Consider the following 21,186-nt stretch of genomic DNA (forward strand, 5'->3'; position numbering starts at 1 on the left):
CTTAATCAGCACGGTACTTGCAAGACTCACAATAATGCTAGGCTAAAGTGTGATGACTTTATGAACCAAAGAACAAATGTGGCTAGAAGAATTGATGTAATTAGCAAGGAGGAAGAGAAAAGATATGAGATTCGCTTGAACTCTTCTTTAGATGTAGCAAGATTTCTCATAATGCAAGGTGATGCTTTTCGTGGACACGATGAGTCCTCTACTTCCAACAACAAGGGTACATATAGAGAGATGGTTGATTGGTACAAAGATAAAGTTGAGATTGTTAAGGATGCATACGATGAAGGTGCAAAAAATTGCACAATGATATCTCATCATATACAGAAGGACCTTACAAAAACTTGTGCACAAGAAGTCATGTCAGTGATTATGGATGGGATTGGAGATAAAAAATTCTCTGTATTGATTGATGAATCCCGAGATGTATCAATAAAAGAACAGATGGCAGTAATTTTGAGGTTAGTAGATGACAACTCTATTTTTTTACCTCGACTTTTACTTGTACACTTGTACTAACATGAAATAAAATATGGTTTGCAGGTTTGTGAATGATGAAGGGAAGGTGATGGAGGGGCTCCTTGGATTTCAGCATGTTGAGAGTTGTACAACTGCTGCATTGAAAGAAGCTTTGGTCAAAATGCTTAACAGTCATAAGCTACCAATCTCTAGGCTTCGTGGGAAAGGTTATGATGGAGCTTCCAATATGAGAGGTGAATTTAATGGTCTGCAAAAATTGATTCGAGATGAAAATCCTTATGCATTCTATGTGCATTGTTTTGCCCATCAATTGCAATTAGTGGTTGTTACTGTTGCAACTTCTACTCCAGCCATTGCAGATTTCTTTAACTATGTTCCTCTAATAGTCAACACTATCGACACATCATGTATGAGAAAGGATGCCTTGCTTGCAAAGCATGATGATGTGTTGTTAGAAAAGTTGGAGAGTGGGGAGATTATCACTGGAAAAGGTTTGAACCAGGAATGTAACCTAGCAAGGCCTGAAGATACTAGATGGGGTTCACATCTTAAAATTTTACTTCGTATTTTGGTGATGTGGGAAGCTGTCATAGACATTCTTGAGATAGTAAAGAAAGACTCTGTTAAACCAGAAAATAATGGTGGATCATTTGGTTTAATTGGTAAAATAGAGAGGTTTGATTTTGTGTTCATAATGCATTTAATGATAGAATTGTTGAGCATCACAGAAAGTCTATCAACTGCTTTGCAAAGGAAGGATCAAGACATTGTTGAGGCAATGCAATTGATCATAGATGTCAAAGAGCAGTTGCAGGATATGAGGGACAATGGATGGGATCCCTTATTCAAAATAGTGAAAACATTCTGTGATAAGAATGAGATTGAAGTGCCAGATATGGACAAGGAAATAAATGCTAGAGGGACATCTACATGTAGAGAGCAAAAGGTAACAAACATGCACTTCTACCATGTTGAGGTTTTCCTTGCTGCCATAGATGCCATTTTGTCTGAGATGAATCATCGATTTGGTGAAGTTAGTTCAGAATTATTAGTATGCATGGCTTGTCTTAACCCAAAGAACTCTTTCTCTAATTTTGATGTGGATAAGCTTGTGAGACTTGCTGAAATTTATGCTGCGGATTTTGACGTCGGTGACCTTCTTTTGCCTGATCAACTGAGAGGATTTGTCAGTCGTGCTAGAAGAACTCAAGACTTTCTTGGATGTACAGAGCTTGGAAAGGTTACTGAAATTATGGTCAAGACTAAAATGAAGAGAGAATTATTTATTTGGCACTGAAACAAATCAGTGTTTCGTATTTGGCACTCGAAAATTTGAACTTTCCTATCTGGCATGAAGTTGAAATTTCCTTTCGTAAATGGCACTTCCGTCCATTTAGGACAGTAACGGTGTCAAGTGACTGGTAAAAAGACATGAATACCCTTGTTTGCAGTAGAAATCTACGGTGCCAAATAGGGAAGTTCAAGTATTTCCTTTGGTTTGGTGTCCACTCAAACACGTGCATATACGTACCGTGCGACCCTGGGGCTCTCAGGATGTCCTCGAAGATCCCGTACATGTTGATGTAGGTGAAGTGCGCCCCCGGCAGCGCGTTGAACTAGTCGACGAGCGCGACGAGCTTGCGATTGAAGATGTCGATGGCGCCGTTGATCTCCGGCACGCAAGTGGCGCCGTCGGCGCTGTGCTGCGCCAGCTCATTGGGGCTGCACCCGGCCTGCCCCGCGCCCATCAGCGCCACCTTCCTGGCCTCGTAGCTGTACAGCGTCCGGAGCTGCTGCGCGTACTGGCCGATGAGCACGTCGGCGTACTGCGCCAGCGTGTACTGTTGGCTGGTGGATTAGACCGCCGGCATGAAGTAGTTGTTGAGGTAGTCGTTGCTGCCCATGCCCACCGTGAAGATGCACTGGCTCAGGTGGTTGGCCGCGGAGTCCTCGTCGCCCAGGATGCTCACCAGCTGCTGCACCGCCGCCTGGTAGTTCTGCAGCTACCCGCCGAAGCTGATCGCCACTCGCACGCGGCATACATGGGGATGTAATCGTCGAAGCCCAGAAGCCGAGCTGAAAAACGACACATGAATACACAGTGAGAGCTTACATATAGCGTCGACGGTGGTGAGGCCGTTGCTGAAACGCCCGGTGACGCCGCCGGCAAAGTCGATGCCGTAGGGCGGGTAGTTGGCCCACGCCAGCGACGCGATGTCGTTGTTGTTCCCGTTGTCCACGAGCGAGTCCCCGAACATGAAGTAGCACGGCACCTGGGGCTCGCCCCGCACCACGACGACGGCGACGGTGGCCAGCCGCACGGCCATGACGAGGAGCAGCGCCGGCAGCGGCCACCGCATTGTCTCACGCCCCATTCCAATGGCTAGCTTTTTCCACCTGTGCTGATGGCTAGTAGCTAGCTAGCTAGACCCGGTCACCGCCGTCCAGGTACCTCACCACCTCCCAAATCATGGGCTGCGTCACCGGCGCTGGGTCAGAACTCCATAGACGCCATCATCTTCTTCGATTTCGGCCAGCTCCCCGCCGCAGCGCACCCCACTGCCGCAGTGCGACGCGATGGCCGGGCCGCCATCCCCGAGGCCGCGACAAGCGGCGAGCTGCGACGCGCGCAGGGCAGCACCGAACACGCGGCAAAGCGAGCTACGAGCTGGCGCCCGGGGATGGCGGCAAGCGGCGCACAGGTCCAGCGACGACTGGCGAGTGGCGGAGCCGGCTCACGGCGAGGCCGCGGTGGCGCGGGAAGACCTCGCACGGGGAGCAGCACGAGCGGACCTCGCGTGCGGGGCCACGACAGTGGCGCCGGTGCATGGTGAGGCGCTGTGGTGCCGGCAGACCTCGCGCGGACAGCGGCGAGCGGCACGTGGAGACCGCGATGACCAGCGCGCGGCACTAGCGAGGTTGCGGCAAAGCAAGCTAGGCGCTCCCGTGGGGGCAGTGGCACGCCATCGTCCTGCCTCCTTCAGTCGGTAGGGCGGCGATGCAGGGACGTTGGTACGGGGTCTATGCGTCGGGTCGCCAGGGCGATGGCACGGGGCTGCGCAAGAGCTCCGGCAATATCGTCCATACGAAAATACTTGAACTTCCCTATTTGGCACCGTGAATTTCTGCTGCAAACAAGGGTATTCATGTCTTTTTATCAGTCACTTGACACCGTTACTGTCCTAAATGGACGGCAGTGCCATTTACGAAAGGAAATTTCAACTTGATGCCAGATAAGAAAGTTCAAATTTTTGAGTGCCAAATACGAAACACTGATTTGTTTCAGTGCCAAATAAATAATTCCCCCTAAAATGAATACATCTTATGGATTGGTGTATCGGCTCATTGAATTAACATTAATTCTTCTGGTGGCAACAACTTCAGTTGAGAGGATATTTTCTGCTATGTCTATTGTAAAGACAGATTTGCGTAACAAAATGGGTGATGAATGGCTCAATGACTTAATGATATGTTATACTGAGAAGAAGATATTTAGAAGCGTCAAGAATGACAAAATCATAAAACGATTTGAAGACATGAAAACCCGGCGTATGTTAGTGCCTCGGAACAATTTAGTGCTATGATATATGTTCTCTTCTACCTTCAAAACTTTGAAGTTAAATACTTGAAATTTGTGTCACTAATTTATTTATTTTCTTGTATAGATTGCTTCTAATGATTCATGAAGAATACAACAGCGTGAATGCGTCATCATTTATCGATCTTTTGTTGGTTAGTTCTAAAAATTGTATCTTTTACTTCTTCTTATGCATTTTATGATGCACTTTTGATTGTTTATCATAGTTATCATGTAAAAGGTTTAAAACTGCTATATGCTAGCTATGTATGTGATATAATTGAGTAAAGTTGGTCTTCCTCTTTTTGACCCAGCACCTCTTAAATATCTCTACCCCTATAATACACCACTTCAAATTATCCTACAGCCACCAAACAAATCTCACCTCTACAGTCACGACCTAAACTACGTCCACCCCACAAAATACACACAGAAAAAGATAACATTAAAAATATACGCACCAAATTAACTCTCACTCATTCTTTCTCCTCGGCCACATCCAACGGCCGATATTCTTTGGATCTCCAACACCGATTTCCCACTTCACCGCTCCACCCCCACCCACGCGCGCAGACGCCGGTGCCTTCTCTTGATTTTTCATTCCCCCCTTCAACCAGAAGAAGCCCGACGCCCTCGCCGCTGCCACCAAAATCGCACGCGAGCCCAAGAGATCCCCAAATCCTACCTACACTCGCCCGCCGGCCGCACTCGGGGATCCTTGAATCGAGCAGGTTGACGGAGGAAGAAGGGAGCCTCGAAGATGTTCCGCAACCAGTACGACACCGACGTGACCACATGGAGCCCCCAGGGGCGGCTGTTCCAGGTGGAGTACGCCATGGAGGCCGTCAAGCAGGGATCCGCCTGCGTCGGGCTCTGTTCCCGCACCCACGCCGTCCTCGCCGCCGTCAACAAGCCCGCCTCTTATATTCTATGTTATATGAGAAAAAACTTTACTATGACTTCTTAGTTTCCCGGATTATATACATGCTCAAAGATATTGTGTAAAAGTTGTACTATGGAAAAAAAACATCGGTTGTTTTCATGTGCGTCTCCAAAATAAATCCGTTGCGTTAGCACGGGCATGTTTTTTCTAATCCGTCACTGCCGGCACGGGCAGGTCAACGGTCACGAGGCCGGTGTCGGCGTCGTAGCCGAACTCCCCTTCCGCCGAGTCCAGCAGGCACCTCGCCGGCTCCCGCGAGCAGTACGCGCCGAACCGCCCGCACCCGCGCACCCTGAGCGCCACCACGGCCTTCTCGTCCACGGCGCACTCCTCGACGGCGCCCCCGGCGTTGAACATGTCGAGCAGCCCGACGGGCGCGAACGCCACCCCCGGCGCGGCGGCGCGGAGCGGGCAGACGTGGAACACCTCGTACTGGAGCGGGCCCAGCGTCACGGGCAGCGCGGCGCCCCGGGGCAGCCACACCAGCTCCCGCGCGCGGTGCGCGTACACCACGGCCTCGCCGTCCCACTCACCGTCGCCGTCGTCGCCGGCACCGGCGACGCGAGCTATGGCGTCGACGTCGTCGGCGCGCACGGTGCCGGTCAGCATGCCCGGCGCCGCGTCGTGTACGCGCGTGCGCGTGGTCACGCGGCACCACCCGGCGCCCTGGCAGTTGAACACGCCCACCACGCCGCCGCACTTGTTCAGGTTCCAGATCTTGAGCAGGCTGCAGAGCAGAGAAATGGAAGAAAAAAAGAATCAGCACCGCCAAAGGTTTAAAATTGATCGAAAATCTTTTGGAATTGGAATTTTAATCGGAGGACTGGTCACCTTGCGCCGTCGCGCGCCGGGTCGGAGAAGAGGCAGTCGCGTGTGGGCCGGCCGGGGAGCTGCGCGCGGAGCACGGAGCCGTCGGGGAGCACGAGCTTCCTGAGCAGCTCGAAGTTGTGGTTCCCCGGCTTGTCGCTGACATATATCGGGCAGCCGCCGATGGCCCTCGCCGCGCCGTGGTACTCCGCCGCCGGGTGCAAGCTCTGGCAACGAATCGAATCGATCAATGGATGCCTCGACACGGCGACCAAAAGAACAACCAAGCAAAGCAGTCTACTCACATGGAACATGTCCCAGTCGGGCTGCATGAACTCGCCGAGGAAGACGGTGTTGTAGGCGACGGAGGCGACGTGGACGGTGTGCGACGCCGGGTCGCGCGGGTAGAAGTCGTCGGAGGCGCGCACCACGGCGGTCTGCCTGGCGCTGTAGAGCATGTCGGTGTTGTGGCACATGCAGGAGATGCAGCCGTTGTCCGGGAAGCTGCGCGCCACGGAGGCCTCGAGCGCGCGGTGGTAGGCGCGGGTGAGCGCGACGCGGCCGCCGTGTCCCGCGCCGAGCGTCTCGATGATGTTCTGCACGTCCACCTTGACGCCGTCCACGCCGCAGGAGGCGAGGTACGCGTGGAGCTCGCCGTAGAAGTCCCGCGCCCGGCGCGGGTGCACCAGGCCCAGCCCGAGGACGGACAGCGAGTCCATGACGATGTCCGGCTGGTTGCCCGTCACGCCCGGAGACTGCACGGGGTACGCCAGCGCCGGCTCGTACCGCTCCATCGCCGTCCCTGCCGACGGCGTCACGCCGCCCCAGTACCCGGCCATCGCGTGCCACACGTACACCTGCTTCACGCCGTGCACGTCCTTGGTCTCGGACACCAGCCGCTTCAGCCCGCCGTCGGGCTTGGTCTGGAACTTGGTGTTCTCCTTGATCCCCGTCAGCCGGCTGGCGAATCTGGAAGCAAGCAAATCAGTTTTGGTGAGCGAGCGTCGGGAAACCGCGGCGGCTGTCCGGCGGCCATGATTGATCAGAGAAATGTGATCGGTGGGGTGCAAATGCAATGCACGTACTGCGCGCCCTCCTGGACGGCGACGTTGGGGTCGGGCTTGTTGTCGGAGGCGATCTGCTGCCAGCCGTCGTCGATGATGAGGAACCGCGGCGGCGCGCCGCCCTTGGACAGGCTGCAAGAGCAGGGGGAGGGTTGCTGCTCTGTTAGTACGGAACGCTGGCACGGAGTCACTGACACACAAGAGCAGAGCAGAATCCTTACCTCTGGAGGCCGTGCTTGACGCCGTCGGCGGTGACGTCGGTGTAGAAGGCGTCCCAGGTGCACCATCCGAACCAGTCGAGGAACGACGGCAGCTTCTTCCTGTCGCGGGTGTGGAACGTCTTCAGGTGCCTCTCCACCGCCTTGACGGCGGCGGTGACGGTGTCGAAGGGGTTGTCGCCGGCGTGGAGGTACACCATGTGCGCGCCCTGCTCCGTCTGCACCGCCTTGTCACCGCTCTCGACGCAGATCTGCAGCTCGTCGCGGTCGTTCCCCTGCAGCGCCGCCCGGAACTGCCCCTCCAGCAGCGGAAGCATCACCAAGCAGCGCCGCCCGGAAATTCCAGTATTACTCATTTTTTCTCTTTTCTTAAAAACATTGTCACGTCAAAATGCTTATGTGACAGCTTATTAAATATAAATGAAACTTTGATTAAACTCACACTGAAAAAGGCCTCACGTTTGCTGCATAGTTAAATCCTCTCTAGCATCAAGATACCACAATTCAATATCGGTTTATATATCTAAATATACACATTTTAAATCAAATAAACTTTTCATAAAATTAGTGTTCATCTAGTCACTAAAACACTAAACGTCGATCGTCTCGCCTATTGTATTTAGCTATCATTCGATCTTTTTTTTTTTTGAGGGGAAAGCTATCATTCGATCTAATGTTCATTTTAATGGCTAAATAGCTATTTTCGTAATAAACACGTTTAAAAATACAAATGCTGATTGATGCTATTTTCTATTAACATAGTCAAATTTAGAACTATTTAGCTACTCAAGAAGCGAGGCTTACATTCTTCTGGAGATGAAGAGAGTACGATAGATTGAATGGACTGTATGATCTTTTAGACGAATAGGATGAACTTAAGCAATTGTTTTTTCTTTCATATCCTGAATTCGGTTGACTGCACACTGCCAAGCACATCATTTCCATTTTCTCTGCCGGTTAGAATATTCCATAACCGAGAAAATTGTTTTGCTTGTGCGTAGGTTCCGGCTACATTCCACTGGCTCTTCAATTCTTTCATTATTTGCAGACAAGGAAAAATGGGACTACATACTAGTACACGTTCCTCCTGTTGCATTCCCTAGGGGCGGCCAGGTTGATGATAGGTGTACTGCTAGTCTAGTAGTATAGGACAGAATTCCTACATAGGCCTTGTTTAGATGCCATCCAAATTTCAAGTTTTTTCCCTCTCTCTCCATCACATCAATTTTTAGCCGCTTGTATGGAGTATTAAATGTAGGTAAAAAAAATAACTAATTACACAGTTTAGTTGGAAATCACGAGATGAATCTTTTGAGCCTAGTTGGTCCATGATTGGACAATATTTACTAAATAAGACGAAAGTGGTACTATTCATCAGGTTCAAAAAAAAATTGCAGAGTGAACAAGGCCATAGTTTGACGGCTGCTTTACATCTATTCCCTCTTTTTTTTTCTTCCAATCAATTTTCTTTTTTTAGAGAATTTTAAGGGGTGTCTGGTCCCAGCTAATAATTAGGCCATGTTTTTTATACCAATTAGAACGGATATATGCCCATGTTTTCTATACCAATTAGAACGCCTATATGTGGGCTAATTCTGAACTAATAAGAGCTAAGATATCTCTAGCAGACTACCTAAACCCACTACCTATCCTATATTTGGGTTGTGGAGATAAAAAACACACTCCAGCAGCCTACCTATATCTGTTGGGCCAACAAATCCTACTACATATTTTTTCATTTGTCTCTCTCCTCCCGACGCGCACAGAAATGCCCGACGCCACCCACACCGGCACCTTGCCCTCGCGTGCGCCGGCCCTCGGGGTGGCGGCCCTTCCCGACAGCGGCCCTGCCCATCACGCGGCCCTTCCCGGTGGCCTCCCCGCTGCCGTGGCCTCGCGCGGTGGCCACCCCATCGCACGGAGGATCCCGACGTTGGCCTCCCCATCGACGACGGATCTCGGTTCGCCACCTCCATGCCGCACGAGAGATGCGCGCCCTTCACCGGACACCGCAGGGAAGCCGCACGCCACCGGACGCCGTAGAGAAGCCGTGCGAGCGCCGCTCCTCCGGCTCCCCTCCCCTCCCGATGGCGCGCAGGCTCCCAGGCACGGCGGCCTCCGCCGGCAACTCCCTTCCCGATGGCCGAGTTCGTCGATAGCGACAAGGAAGAGGATGACACGTAGGTCCCCTATGTCATAGACTGCTAAAATAAATTTAGGAGCCATGATTTAGGTAGTACTGCTGGAATTGGCATAATGTAGGTAGTATAAAAATAGGTGGCTACTGGAGATGCTCTAATGAGGGCTAATTTATAGTTAGAGTCCATTAGTCCTGATTAACTCATAATTAGCTCGTGTTTAATTCTTTTTTTACAAGATGAGCTAACTTTTAGCTCTGGGATCAAAGAGGCCCTAAGTCCTTCGATCCTTTGATCTAGTAAGGTGTGCGTGTACGTCGGTGGTACATGCATATTACTACTACTTATTAGATTCTTCGTTTGTGGTTAATAAGCTACTAATGATATTTGTGATTAATAAAATATGAATATAAGCTTTCATAAGCAGCCTGTTCGGCTGGTGCTGATACGATCGTGGATTATTACTGCTGGCTGATTTGGTGTGAGAGAAAAATACTGTTCTGGCTGGAAATTTATGATCGTTTACGACCAAGCGAACAGACCGAAGATTATGGAACTAATTAAGCTAGTTAGCTTCCTCGCAAAAAAAAAAGCTAGCTAGCTATGTGCTGGAAATACGCGCTATGCAAATTAATTGCTTCCCTACCAAGGAGGGAACCATGCTCGAGACTACAGAGGCGGTTGTTTAGGCCTGGTTTACTTCCCAAAAAATTTTACCTCAAACTATAACATCGAATCTTACGGCACATGCATAGAGTATTAAATATAGACGAAAAAAACTAATTGCACAGTTTGGTTGGAAATCGCGAGACGAATGTTTTAAGACTAATTAGTCCATGATTAGCCATAAGTGCTACAGTAACTAACATGCGCTAATGGTGGATTAATTAGGCTTAATAAATTCGTCTCGCAGTTTTCAGGCGAGCTATGTAATTAGTTTTTTTATTAGTATCCGAAAACCCCTTCCGATATCTTCAAAACATCCGATGTGATATCCAAAAATTTTCATTTCATGAACTAAACACCCCCTTACATCGCTCGTCTCGCATCCTTATTCTTTTCTTTTTTTAGCAAAAGAGAGAGAGAGAGAAAGAGACAGCCAGGGATGGCCGTTGACTACACTATATGGCCGTTGACTACATTATATGCAGGGCCTTGTTTAGATTGGGGTTAGGAATCAGTATTTGGCACTGTAGCACTTTCGTTTGTATTTAACAATTATTGTCCAATCATGGCCTAACTAGGCTCAAAAGATTCGTCTCGTAATTTACAATAAAACTGTGTAATTAGTTATTTTTTTATCTACATTTAATACCCCATGCATGTGTCCAAAGATTTGATGTGATGGAGAAAGAGTGAAAAAACTTGCAATCTAAACAAGGCCCATATTGAGGCAATTGTTTACATCCTCCGTCAAAATTTTACATCATATCACATCGAATATTTGAACACATGAATGAAGTATTAAATATAGATTAAAAAAATAATTAATTGCACAGATTGCGACTACTTTGCGAGACGAATCTTTTAAGCCTAATTAGTCCATGATTTGATAATAAAGTACTACAGTAACACATGCGCTAATGATGGATTAATTAGGTTTAATAAATTTATCTCGCGGTTTACTGGCGGATTCTGTAATTTGTTTTTTTATTAGTATTCGAACACACATGCAGACACTCACATATAACATTCGATGTGACACCCCAAAACTTTACACCCTGAATCTAAACAAGACCAGAGTATGAAACTAATCATTATTGCGCTTTGCAAGTTCGCTTGATCGTTTCTGTGGCTTATAAGCCGACTGATGTTGTTTTGTTGTGAGAGAAAAACACCGTATCATGGCTGATACATTCAAGCGAACAAGTGTTAGCTGTGCTTCTCCGAGCGCTCCGGGAGACGGCTTCGCATGCAGAGTCCCGCAAAACCCATTGACTAAAGCTAGAATTTGCATCCAAATCTAAAAGAATTAAGCTTCTTCCGGCCCTCTCTCGCTCCTGTGTGGGCCCCGCTGCCCTCGTGTGCTGGAGCCGAGGAGGAACTGCACGAGTGTCGAAGTTGCTCCTCTCGTCATCATTGTCTTCCTTATGCGCCGCCTCCGGCGTCATCGCTTGTGCTCCGCGACATCACAGGGGGTGAAGGACGCCACAAAAGGATGAGGCTCAATGGCAATAGAGGCCCACGTGCCAACGGAGAAGGAGGTACAACACTAGCGAAGGAGGAGTCTAGGCAGTGGCCAGTGGCGGATGCACGATGCGGGATAAGGGGGGGCTAAAACAATGGAGATGTTGATTTGCATGAAGATTTAATGGTGAAATCAAGCTTTTGCTACAGTGATTAGGCTTGAAATCAAGACATTAGGGGGGGCTGGAGCCCCCCCAGCCCCCCCTTTGGATCCGCCACTGGCAGTGGCGCTGGCAAGAGAAAGATAGGGATATGGGCGGGGGTAATGGGTGAGAAAGAGAGGTGGGGGGGGGGGGGGGGGGGGGGGGGGAGGAATAAAAAGGTGGAGAAAAAACCCAATGATAGGTGGGTTTATGAGTTCAAACTAAGGAGTTGTTTTGCTAAACGTTTATCTGATAACAAATATAGCTACTGCACCAAAGAAGCTGGACCCAAAACTCAATCTAGCAAGTATGCCGACCGACACTATATTAACATTTAGGCCCTTATAATCATTGTTTACTCCAAATGGATCTAAAAATCTGAGATGGTTATAGCCACCTTTCGCCCATACAAACCTTTGATATTAATATCACGATTATATTACTATTAATATAGATGTGTTGAGTGTTTTATACGGTCGGCTAAATACGAATCCACATCCACCTGACCCATGGACGACAACAATTGAGCCGTCGGCCATATATACAAGTCCATTTTTATGCGAGGGACACGTTCGTGGCCAACAAAACCGCGCCGGCAGAAGAAACATGACCTTGGGATGGGCAGCACTCATCATTCACTGCTAATCTGTTACGTACGTACTGTTTGTAAAAAAAAAAAAGCTTTTCCCACGCATACGTTTACGACCGGCCGGAGAATTTTTAAGGACCGGTCCGGGCCCCGTGTGTGGACCGTGCGGCGCCGCCGGAACGGATGGGATGGTGGGCTGCTGGAAAGTTGCGTGGCTGAGCCGGATCCGCGTCGATGCCGCCAATGGATGGTCGTCGTCGGTGATGTCATACGGCTGACGACAGGTCCGACCAGCCGCCGGCCGGCGGCCGCCGCTTCCTTCCCTCGCGCTCGCGCATGGCGGCATCCGGCGTGGGCATGGGCATGGCTGGTGGCGCGCGGTGGGTGGTGGGCGGTGGCTGGCACCGGCAGCCTCCTAGCCGCCTCTAGGGCTCTCTCTAGGTTAGGTCGGCTGAGCAGTCAGGTCACGTGATTGATTCATCTCCATCGCATCAACTTGCGACACAATCCCACAAGGACGCAGCTGCATCATCTATCCTGCGCATGTAGGAGTAGCTGCAAGGACCTGCATGTATCAGTATGGGAGTGAAATGGGACAGACATATCGGGTCTCGATGGATGGATGGATATACTTCCTCGGTCCAAAAATAATAACACTTCTGAATTTTAGGTACTTGAGCCGCGTCGATGTCAACGGATAATGGATGGTCGTCATCTGTGATGTGCTACGGCTGACGACAGGTCCGTCCGAGGAACCGGCGGCCTTCCCTGGCGCTCGCGCATGGGCAATTGGGCAATTTTGGGCCTCGTTTAGATGCTGAAAAAATTTCAACATGATGAATAGTACCACTTTCGTCTTATTTGACAAATATTGTCCAATCGTGGACCAACTAGGCTCAAAAGATTCATCTCGTGATTTCTAACTAAACTGTGTAATTAGTTATTTTTTTTACCTACATTTAATACTCCATACAAGCGGCTAAAAATTGATGTGATGAAGAGAGAGTGAAAAAACTTAGAATTTTGGTGGCATCTAAACAAGGCCTTGGCATGGGTGGGATGGCTGCCTTCTACTAGCCTCTAGGTAGGTCGATCGGCATAGCAGTCATGTCGGTCAATCATATGATTCATTGATTGATCATCAACTTGCGACACAATCGCGCGCACTATGATGCATGGAGTGGATTACCAACGAGGGCGTCCCTAACGGAGATGAAAATTGAAATAGCTAGTCTAGGTGATATTCTATTGGATGCAGAGCTGCTAGCTATCGAGTGCATACTCACTAGTCTCGCACGTTCTACAACAAATTCTCACTACTACATATTCTCACAGCAGGAACGGGGTCATTTTTACTGTAGGGGCGGCTGGGGTTGGGAGCACCTCTACAGTGGACGTCCTCGGACCACAGCAGCCCAGCCGCCCCTACAGATGGAACTGTAGGGGCAGCTGGTAACCTGAGCCGCCCCTATAGTTGGGGGTGATCTGTAGGGGCGGCTCAATCACCAGCCGCCCCTGCAGTGACCATTTTGTAGGCGCGGCTGCCACCAGCCGCCCCTGCTGTTCTACTGTAGGGGCGGCTGAATCACCAGCCGCTCCTACTGACGACGCACGAATAAATAGCAGCAGCCACCCCTTCTTCCACCTCGGGACATACTCTTCTACCAAAAAAAAGGTTGGGAGGCCTTTGGCTCCTCCTAAAAATTGCTCTACTAAGGGGTGAAGGTTTTGATCTCAAATCCTTTGATAAAGAGGCTCTAAAAGGTAAGGAAATGCTTCTACAACCCTTTATTTGAAGTTTAATTCATTGGTTAATGAGTAATTTGATTTTTGGTTTTCTCTTTCTTCCATGGAGCTTGAGCTAGTTATGAGTGAAATTGGACTCTAATTTTCACTATACTAGGGTAATTAGGTAGGGAAGTAAGATTGCACCCTTTGTTAGTACATCTTTGTTGATTTTAGTGTAGTATTAGTGAAGTTTGATGCATGTGTCATGAAACCCTATATCTAGATCTAGATCTAGGATTTTGTTTTTTTATTCTTTTTTAATTTTTTCTTTATGTGACTAGGGTTTGCATGTAGGTGAATGTGTAAGATTTTAATTGTTGCTAATGTGTAAAATATCCTCTACCATGGCTACTAATTATTATTTAATATTTATTTTGATTCCTTTCTATAATGCGTGTTTTTAATTAGTTATGGATAAATAGGCCATTAATTAATTATCCTCTACCATGAAATTGGAATGGAGTTTGCATGAAAGGTAGTGGATGAAATATTAAATGTTGCTAATTGTTTTCTTTGAAATTGTTTATTTGAACCTATCAATTTATATTTTAAAATATTTATGCATTAATAGTCAATTAATAAACTATCCTCTACTATCATGGTGCATGTCTCAGGTATATACAATTATTCTCGAGTAATATTCTTTTTTTGGTTGTTTTGTTTCTATAAGATGAACAACATGAACTCTTGGATGTATGGTTCGTTAAGACACGACGCTCTTTTCCGTGATGAGGTGGACAAATTCATCAAAGCCGCAGAGAAGCATGCAGCGACGTTGAAAGAGAATAGTGACACGATTATTTGTCTCTGCAAAGATTGCAAGAATCTTATTGCATTTCGAGATGTGAGTACCATCAAAGAACATCTGATTAGGAGAGGATTTGTTCCGGACTACACCGTGTGGATTCATCATGGTGAAACAGTGGTTGTTGATGACAGCGACGATGATCTAGCTGATGAAGCTAAAACCCAAGCATACTTGTCCCGATTCACAGACGATCTTGAGCAACAAATGGATCATGACTATGGCAATCAACAAGGTGGTGGCTTTGGCAATGAACAAGGTGGTGATGATGCTGGTGGTGTCAGCAATGATGGCGAAGCACGTGAGGGGGATGCAGATGACGATGACAACTTGGACGAAATGCTTGGGGCCTTTGGACCAGAAATATTAGAAAAGAGCAAGAGAGGTCTAGAAAATCTTGAGAGGATGACAAAAGCATCGAAGAAGACTATGTATGATGCTGAGAAGGGCTGTCCGACATACTTCACACTGCTACGTTTTGTGCTTGAGCTACTCATCCTGAAGGCTAAGTACGGCTGGTCGGACTGCAGTTTCAATGATCTGTTGTGCCTCATGTCACGGTTGCTCCCACAGCCGAACACAGTTCCCGCCAACACATACCAAGCGAAGAAGGTTATAAGTCCACTCACATTGGGAGTTGAAAAAATCCATGCATGCCCCAACCACTGTATCCTTTTTCGGCGTGGCACATCGTTTGAGACTTTAGATACATGTCCTAGGTGTGGGGCTAGTCGGTACAAGAACAATGACCTTCAAAGTGGGGTGGAAGCCTCCACAGGAAAGAGGAAGAAGGGTGGGAAGAAGGTGCTGCAAGAATCTCAGCCCCCAGAGGAAACTCCATTAGGCAACGATGCAAATAAGAGAAGAATTCCTGCCCTGGTTATGTGGTACTTGCCAGTGACCGACCGCTTGAGGCGTATGTTCCTAAACCCTAAAGAAGCCGCACTGATGACATGGTGGGATGATGAGCGCAAGGTGGATGATGATACGATCGCACACCCAGCCGATTGTAGCCAGTGGCAATCGTTCGATGCCAAGTACAAAGCAGAATTCAGTGATGACCCACGGAATGTACGGTTCGGCTTGAGCACCGATGGAATGAATCCCTTCAATGAGAGGATGACCGACCACAGCACATGGCCAGTCATCTTGACCATGTACAACCTCCCAACGTATTTGTGTCAGAAGAGGAAGTACCTTCTCCTCACCATTCTTATCTCCGGCCCCAAACAACCAGGCATTGATATAGACGTGTTCTTAGAGCCTCTGATGCAAGAAATGGAGAGGCTATGGAGGTATGGGGAGCCGATGTACGATGCGTTCCGGCGGGAGGACTTTATATGCAAAGCAATAATATTTGTTACTACCAATGATTACCCCGCGCTGTTTGCCCTGTCTGGACAGTTCAAAGGCAAGACTGGATGCTTAGTCTGTTTGGATGGTACTAAATGGGTGTTCCTAAATGGATCCAGGAAGATAGTTTACATAAGGAACCGACGCTTCTTAAAGACAGGTCATAAGTACCGCGGCAAATTGTACCTAAGATACTATGGCAACATCCCGGAGGATGAACCCCCTCCAGAGAGACATCGTAATGGAGAACATGTGTTCAGAATGGTCCAAAACATACACGTCGTCTATGGAAAGAAGAATCCGGATGGAACGATTAGAGATAGAAGCACACCTCCCATCGAAGGCGTACCATTCAAGAAGCAATCGATCTTCTTTCAGTACCTGCCTTATTGGCCAGACTTGGAGGTCCCCCATGCCATTTATGCGATGCACGTGCAGAAGAATGTCTTTGAGAGTCTCATGGCTACCTTGATGGACACAGGCAAGTCAAAGGATGGTCTCAGATCACAGAAAGACATAGTGTAGCTGAACGTGATGCGAGAGCTTTGGCCGGTACAGCAAGATAATGGCAAGTATAGTTTTCCCGCGGCTAGCTTCAACCTAACCCTAGAGGAGAGGAGAGCTATATGCTTTCCTTAGGGGGGTCAGAGTGCCTACTGGGTTTTTGGTGACCCCGAAGAAGCTAGTGTCGATGAAGGACCTATCATTAACATACTGCAAGGCTCACGATTGTTATGTGATGCTGACAGTGTTCCTACCAATTGCAATCAGAGCTATAAAGCCAGAGTTCCTAAAGATAGCCATCACCCGCATGTGCTACTTCTTTTCGAAGATCTCACAGAAGACGATTCACAGGCAAGAGTTGAGTGACCTACATGAATTCATGGTGGAGACCCAGAACCAGCTAGAGATGTGTTTACCTCCCACTTTTTTTGATATAATGGTACATCTCATGATTCACTTGGTTCATCAGATCGAGGCGCTGGGCCCTAGCTTCTTGCATGAAATGTGGTCCTACGAGCGGTTCATGTCGGTTCTAAGCCGATACGTGCATAACTGAACACACCTAGAGGGCTCCATGATAGAGGGTTATAATTCCGAAGAAGTCGTCGAGTGCTGCCAAGAGTGGCTAAAAGTACAGAGAGGGATTGGTAATCTTGATTCTCGTCACAAGGGAAGGCTAGCTGGGAAGGGCATAAGTGGTAGGAAAGTGTTCCTCGACAATGATTACAGAGAGGTGAGTTGGGCGCATTATAGTGTCTTGCAGAGTATGGTAGTGATGCAACCGTACATTGATGAACACATGGCTATCATTATGGCCGAGAGGAATGGCCGTTCAGATGATTGGGTCATGAAACAGCATAAGCAACGCCTAACATCATGGTTGAAGGACTAGAACATATAGCCTGGAGAAACCATAGATTCTATTACCATCAGTCGGTTGGTGGCCGGGCCATCAAAACAGGTGACGTCTTGGAATGCTTATGACATCAATGGGTACACATACTATACCGACACAAAGGACAGGAAATCTGTGAATCAGAACAGCGGCGTCCGAATAGAGGCTCTCGACGGAGTGGGGCGAAAGGTGCTGTACTTTAGCATAATTGAAGATATATGGGAACTTGACTATGGAAGGGATATAAAGGTGGCCCTATTTCGATGCCGCTGGATCAAGCAACATCAATTAAATGAGATTGGACAGAGAGTCGCCGACCTCCAGAATGTAGGCTACCAGGATGACCCTTGGGTGCTCGCTGATTGAGTCGCTCAAGTCTTCTATATGCCCGACCCGCAAAGTAACCTCCCCCCAAAGAAGAAGACAAAGCACGTGGTGGCCTCTAGAAAACAACATATCATCGGAGTTGATGGCGTGGACGATGTTGAAGCTTACAATAAGTGTGATGAGATGCCGCTATTCACAGACTTTTGTAAGAAGATCGAGGCTGTGGAAAAGAACCTGCCCAAAGATGTATTGCCATGGGAACGAAAAGGTGTCAAGGGAAAAGTTGTCATGGTGGGCTAGCTAGTTTATGTAAGTGTGTCAGTGTTCGCAAGACTACATTCATGTATGTGTGTGTGAGACTACATTTATGTATGTGTGTGAGACTACATTCATGTATGTGTGTGTGAGACTACATTCATGTATGTTTGTGTGAACAATGTGTACTAAGAATTTAACAAATTATGAAATTACCAAAATAAAAGTTGTAGATCTCCATGAGTTATTCAACTTTGGTATTCATTACTTTTTCAGTTGAAATGATTTGGGGGTCCAAATTTTGGTTCGAACTTGTTATTTTTTCAAATTTCAAATTTGAAAGGTTCAAATTTTGTCAAATGATAAGATGACTAAAATAAAAGTTGTAGATCTTGATGAGTTGAACAACTTTTGTATTCATCACTTTTACATCTGAAATCATTTAGGGTTTGAAAATTTGGTTTGAACTTGTCAAATTCCAAATTTCAAATTTTAAAATGTGTAAAACATTGTCACATCCAAATTTGATCAAACTTAAATGCCGAAGCATGATTTTAGAAATTTTTAGGAAAAGAAACCATCACATTTGAAGTTTACCCACAGATTAAAAAGAGAAATCATACTGTTCTAGATGATCCTTACATGATCATAGTGAATAGTGTGATTTCTTTTTTTAATCTGTGGGTCAACTTTGTAACTAGTTTTTCTTCCTCAGACTAACTCCAAATCTGATGATTTTTTTCCTAAAATTTTCTAAAATAATTCTCTATCAATTTATTTTGTTGGTTTTTTGTCAATATATACATATGAAAAGTATGAGCAATTTAAATTTTGAATATAAAAAAAATGCAACTTCAGACAAGATTTTGGTACCCCAAATGATTTCAGCTGAAAAAGTGATAAATACCAAAGTTGAATAACTCATCAAGATCTACAACTTTTGTATTGGTCATTTCTTCATATGATAAAGTGGTAATAACATTGTTCACAAATGTGACACATCTCTCATAAGGTTTTATAAACTATATGAGACATGTGTAAGATTAGTGAACAATGTGGGCTAAGAATTTGTCAAATTAAAAAATGACCAAAATAAAAGTTGTAGATATTCATGAGTTGAACAACTTTAGTATTCATCACTTTTTATGTTGAAATCAATTTGGGTCTCAAATTTTGGTTCGAACTTGTCATTTTTTCAAATTTCAAATTTGAAAGGTTCAAATTTTGTCAAATGACAAGTTGACCAAAATAAAAGTTGTATATATTAATGAGTTGAACAACTTTGGTATTCATCACTTTTTATGTTGAAATCATTTTGGGTCTCAAATTTTGGTTCAAACTTGTCATTTTTTGAAATTTCAAATTTGAAAGGTTCAAATTTTCTCAAATGACAAGTTGACCAAAATAAAAGTTGTAGATATTAATGAGTTGAACAACTTTGGTATTCATCACTTTTTATGTTCAAATCATTTTGGGTCTCAAATTTTGGATTGAACTTGTCATTTTTTCAAATTTCAAATTTGAAAGGTTCAAATTTTGTCAAATGACAAGTTGACCAAAATAAAAGTTGTAGATATTAATGAGTTGAACAACTTTGGTATTCATCACTTTTTATGTTGAAATCATTTTGGGTCTCAAATTTTGGTTCGAACTTGTCATTTTTTGAAATTTCAAATTTGAAAGGTTCAAATTTTGTCAAATGACAAGATGACCAAAATAAAAGTTGTAAATCTTTATGACCTCTACAACTTTGATTTTCATTTGAGATCATTTGGTGTCTCAAAATTATTTTAGTAGTTTTGATTTTAATTTTTTTCCCATTTTGATTTAGATTTTTGAAAAAAAAAATTCAACTGTAGGGGCGGTTTATAACCTCAGCCGCCCCTACAGTTTCTCTATAGGGGTGGCTTATAACCTCAGCCGCCCCTATAGTGCTCTGAGGTATATCAGTGTCGTCGCTGTGGCCACCCGTTGAGTGTTGGGCGAAATCTCCTGTGGACGCCGTCAGGCTGCCCAATTCCTTGGCGGCTAGGGTTCCCGACGCGTCTTCGGCGGCCGGCCCCCTCCCTCTCCCTCTCCGCTCTTCGGCGACCGCCTTATCCCCGAGCCAGACCAGCGGCGGCCGGAACCGGGAGCCCCGTCGCCGGCCATGCCCCACCGCTCGTGCGCGTCGAGCGCCGTCTCGTCGTCGTTGAGCCTCCGCTTGGCGCCCACCTCCGCTTCCACTACCGGGAGTCCTCCCCTCGCGCCGCCGACACTGGCAGGTAGGATCCCCGCTCGACCCATAGATCTGGCCACGGCTCTTGTTATCAGATCCGCGTTCGCCATCAGATCCGCGTGTTTGGAAGCGACGACGGCAGGCGACAACGGGCGTACGACGACCTGGTGGAGGTTTTGCGAGTCAAAGGGTACATCCGAGTAGGTTCTCGTTTCCATTTTTGTTGGTCTTACCTCTACGTCTTCTCCCCAAATCGATCTGTATCTTGCTCTCCATCTCAAATCTAACCCACGAAATTCTTGGCAGTTTGAGCTTGTCATCCACCTCCGTGTGGAACAGGGGCAGTTTCCACCGTACGAATCCTTCTCTTTATAGTAAGCATTGCTTCGTTACCTATCCAATTTATGGTAAAGATTTAAATTTCCTTTCCATTTGCCCTATTTGGTGAATGATTGAGACGTAATATTTGGGAAAATAGTTCTATACAAAAATTGATCCCATATATTTTCAGTAGCATATTCTAAAACCACACTGTGACCTTTGCAGCTTACACAAGGGTTACGAGTCATCCGGCAAATTGTCATTTGAGTTATTGCACTTTGCATTGCACTAGGTCAGTTATGTTTGCATTGCACTAGGTGAGTTATATATGTTTGCCCTCATCACTGTGATGATAGGGGGTTCTAGAAGACATAAAAGTTTCCCAGACCTTTGAAGTGTTGCTTCTTCCTATCTTTATTGACTGACTTTCATTGAATCAGTGATTTGACACTCATAGTTGCAACTGTGTGCTGCTCTTGTTATTGCTACATCGGTACTGTTCTGTATAAACTCTCACGCTAGTTGTGATACAAAATAGATTCTGCAATTTGCCTTGCATCATTTTACA

General features: G+C 46.7%; 2 protein-coding genes and 1 pseudogene across 2 annotated transcripts; 1 reads left to right on the plus strand and 2 right to left on the minus strand.

The window, feature by feature from the left end:
- The first annotated feature begins 574 nt into the window (after nt 1-574).
- On the plus strand, nt 575-4,070 carry LOC136543528 (uncharacterized). The gene is made up of 2 exons (XM_066535951.1): nt 575-1,759; nt 3,804-4,070. The coding sequence occupies exons 1-2, from the start codon at nt 575-577 to the stop codon at nt 4,068-4,070; spliced, it is 1,452 nt and encodes a 483-aa protein (XP_066392048.1).
- Nucleotides 1,897-2,861, minus strand: LOC136542880 (GDSL esterase/lipase At5g45670-like; annotated as a pseudogene).
- A 1,083-nt stretch (nt 4,071-5,153) lies between the features above and the next one.
- Nucleotides 5,154-7,466, minus strand: LOC136543529 (probable galactinol--sucrose galactosyltransferase 2). Its single transcript, XM_066535952.1, has 5 exons — nt 7,099-7,466; nt 6,899-7,009; nt 6,119-6,782; nt 5,838-6,040; nt 5,154-5,733 (listed from the first exon to the last, which is right to left on the minus strand). The coding sequence occupies exons 1-5, from the start codon at nt 7,449-7,451 to the stop codon at nt 5,154-5,156; spliced, it is 1,911 nt and encodes a 636-aa protein (XP_066392049.1). The 5' UTR covers nt 7,452-7,466.
- Nucleotides 7,467-21,186: the final 13,720 nt, after the last annotated feature.

This window comes from Miscanthus floridulus, chromosome 3 (genome assembly GCF_019320115.1).
Source record: "Miscanthus floridulus cultivar M001 chromosome 3, ASM1932011v1, whole genome shotgun sequence".
Taxonomy (NCBI): Eukaryota; Viridiplantae; Streptophyta; class Magnoliopsida; order Poales; family Poaceae; genus Miscanthus; species Miscanthus floridulus.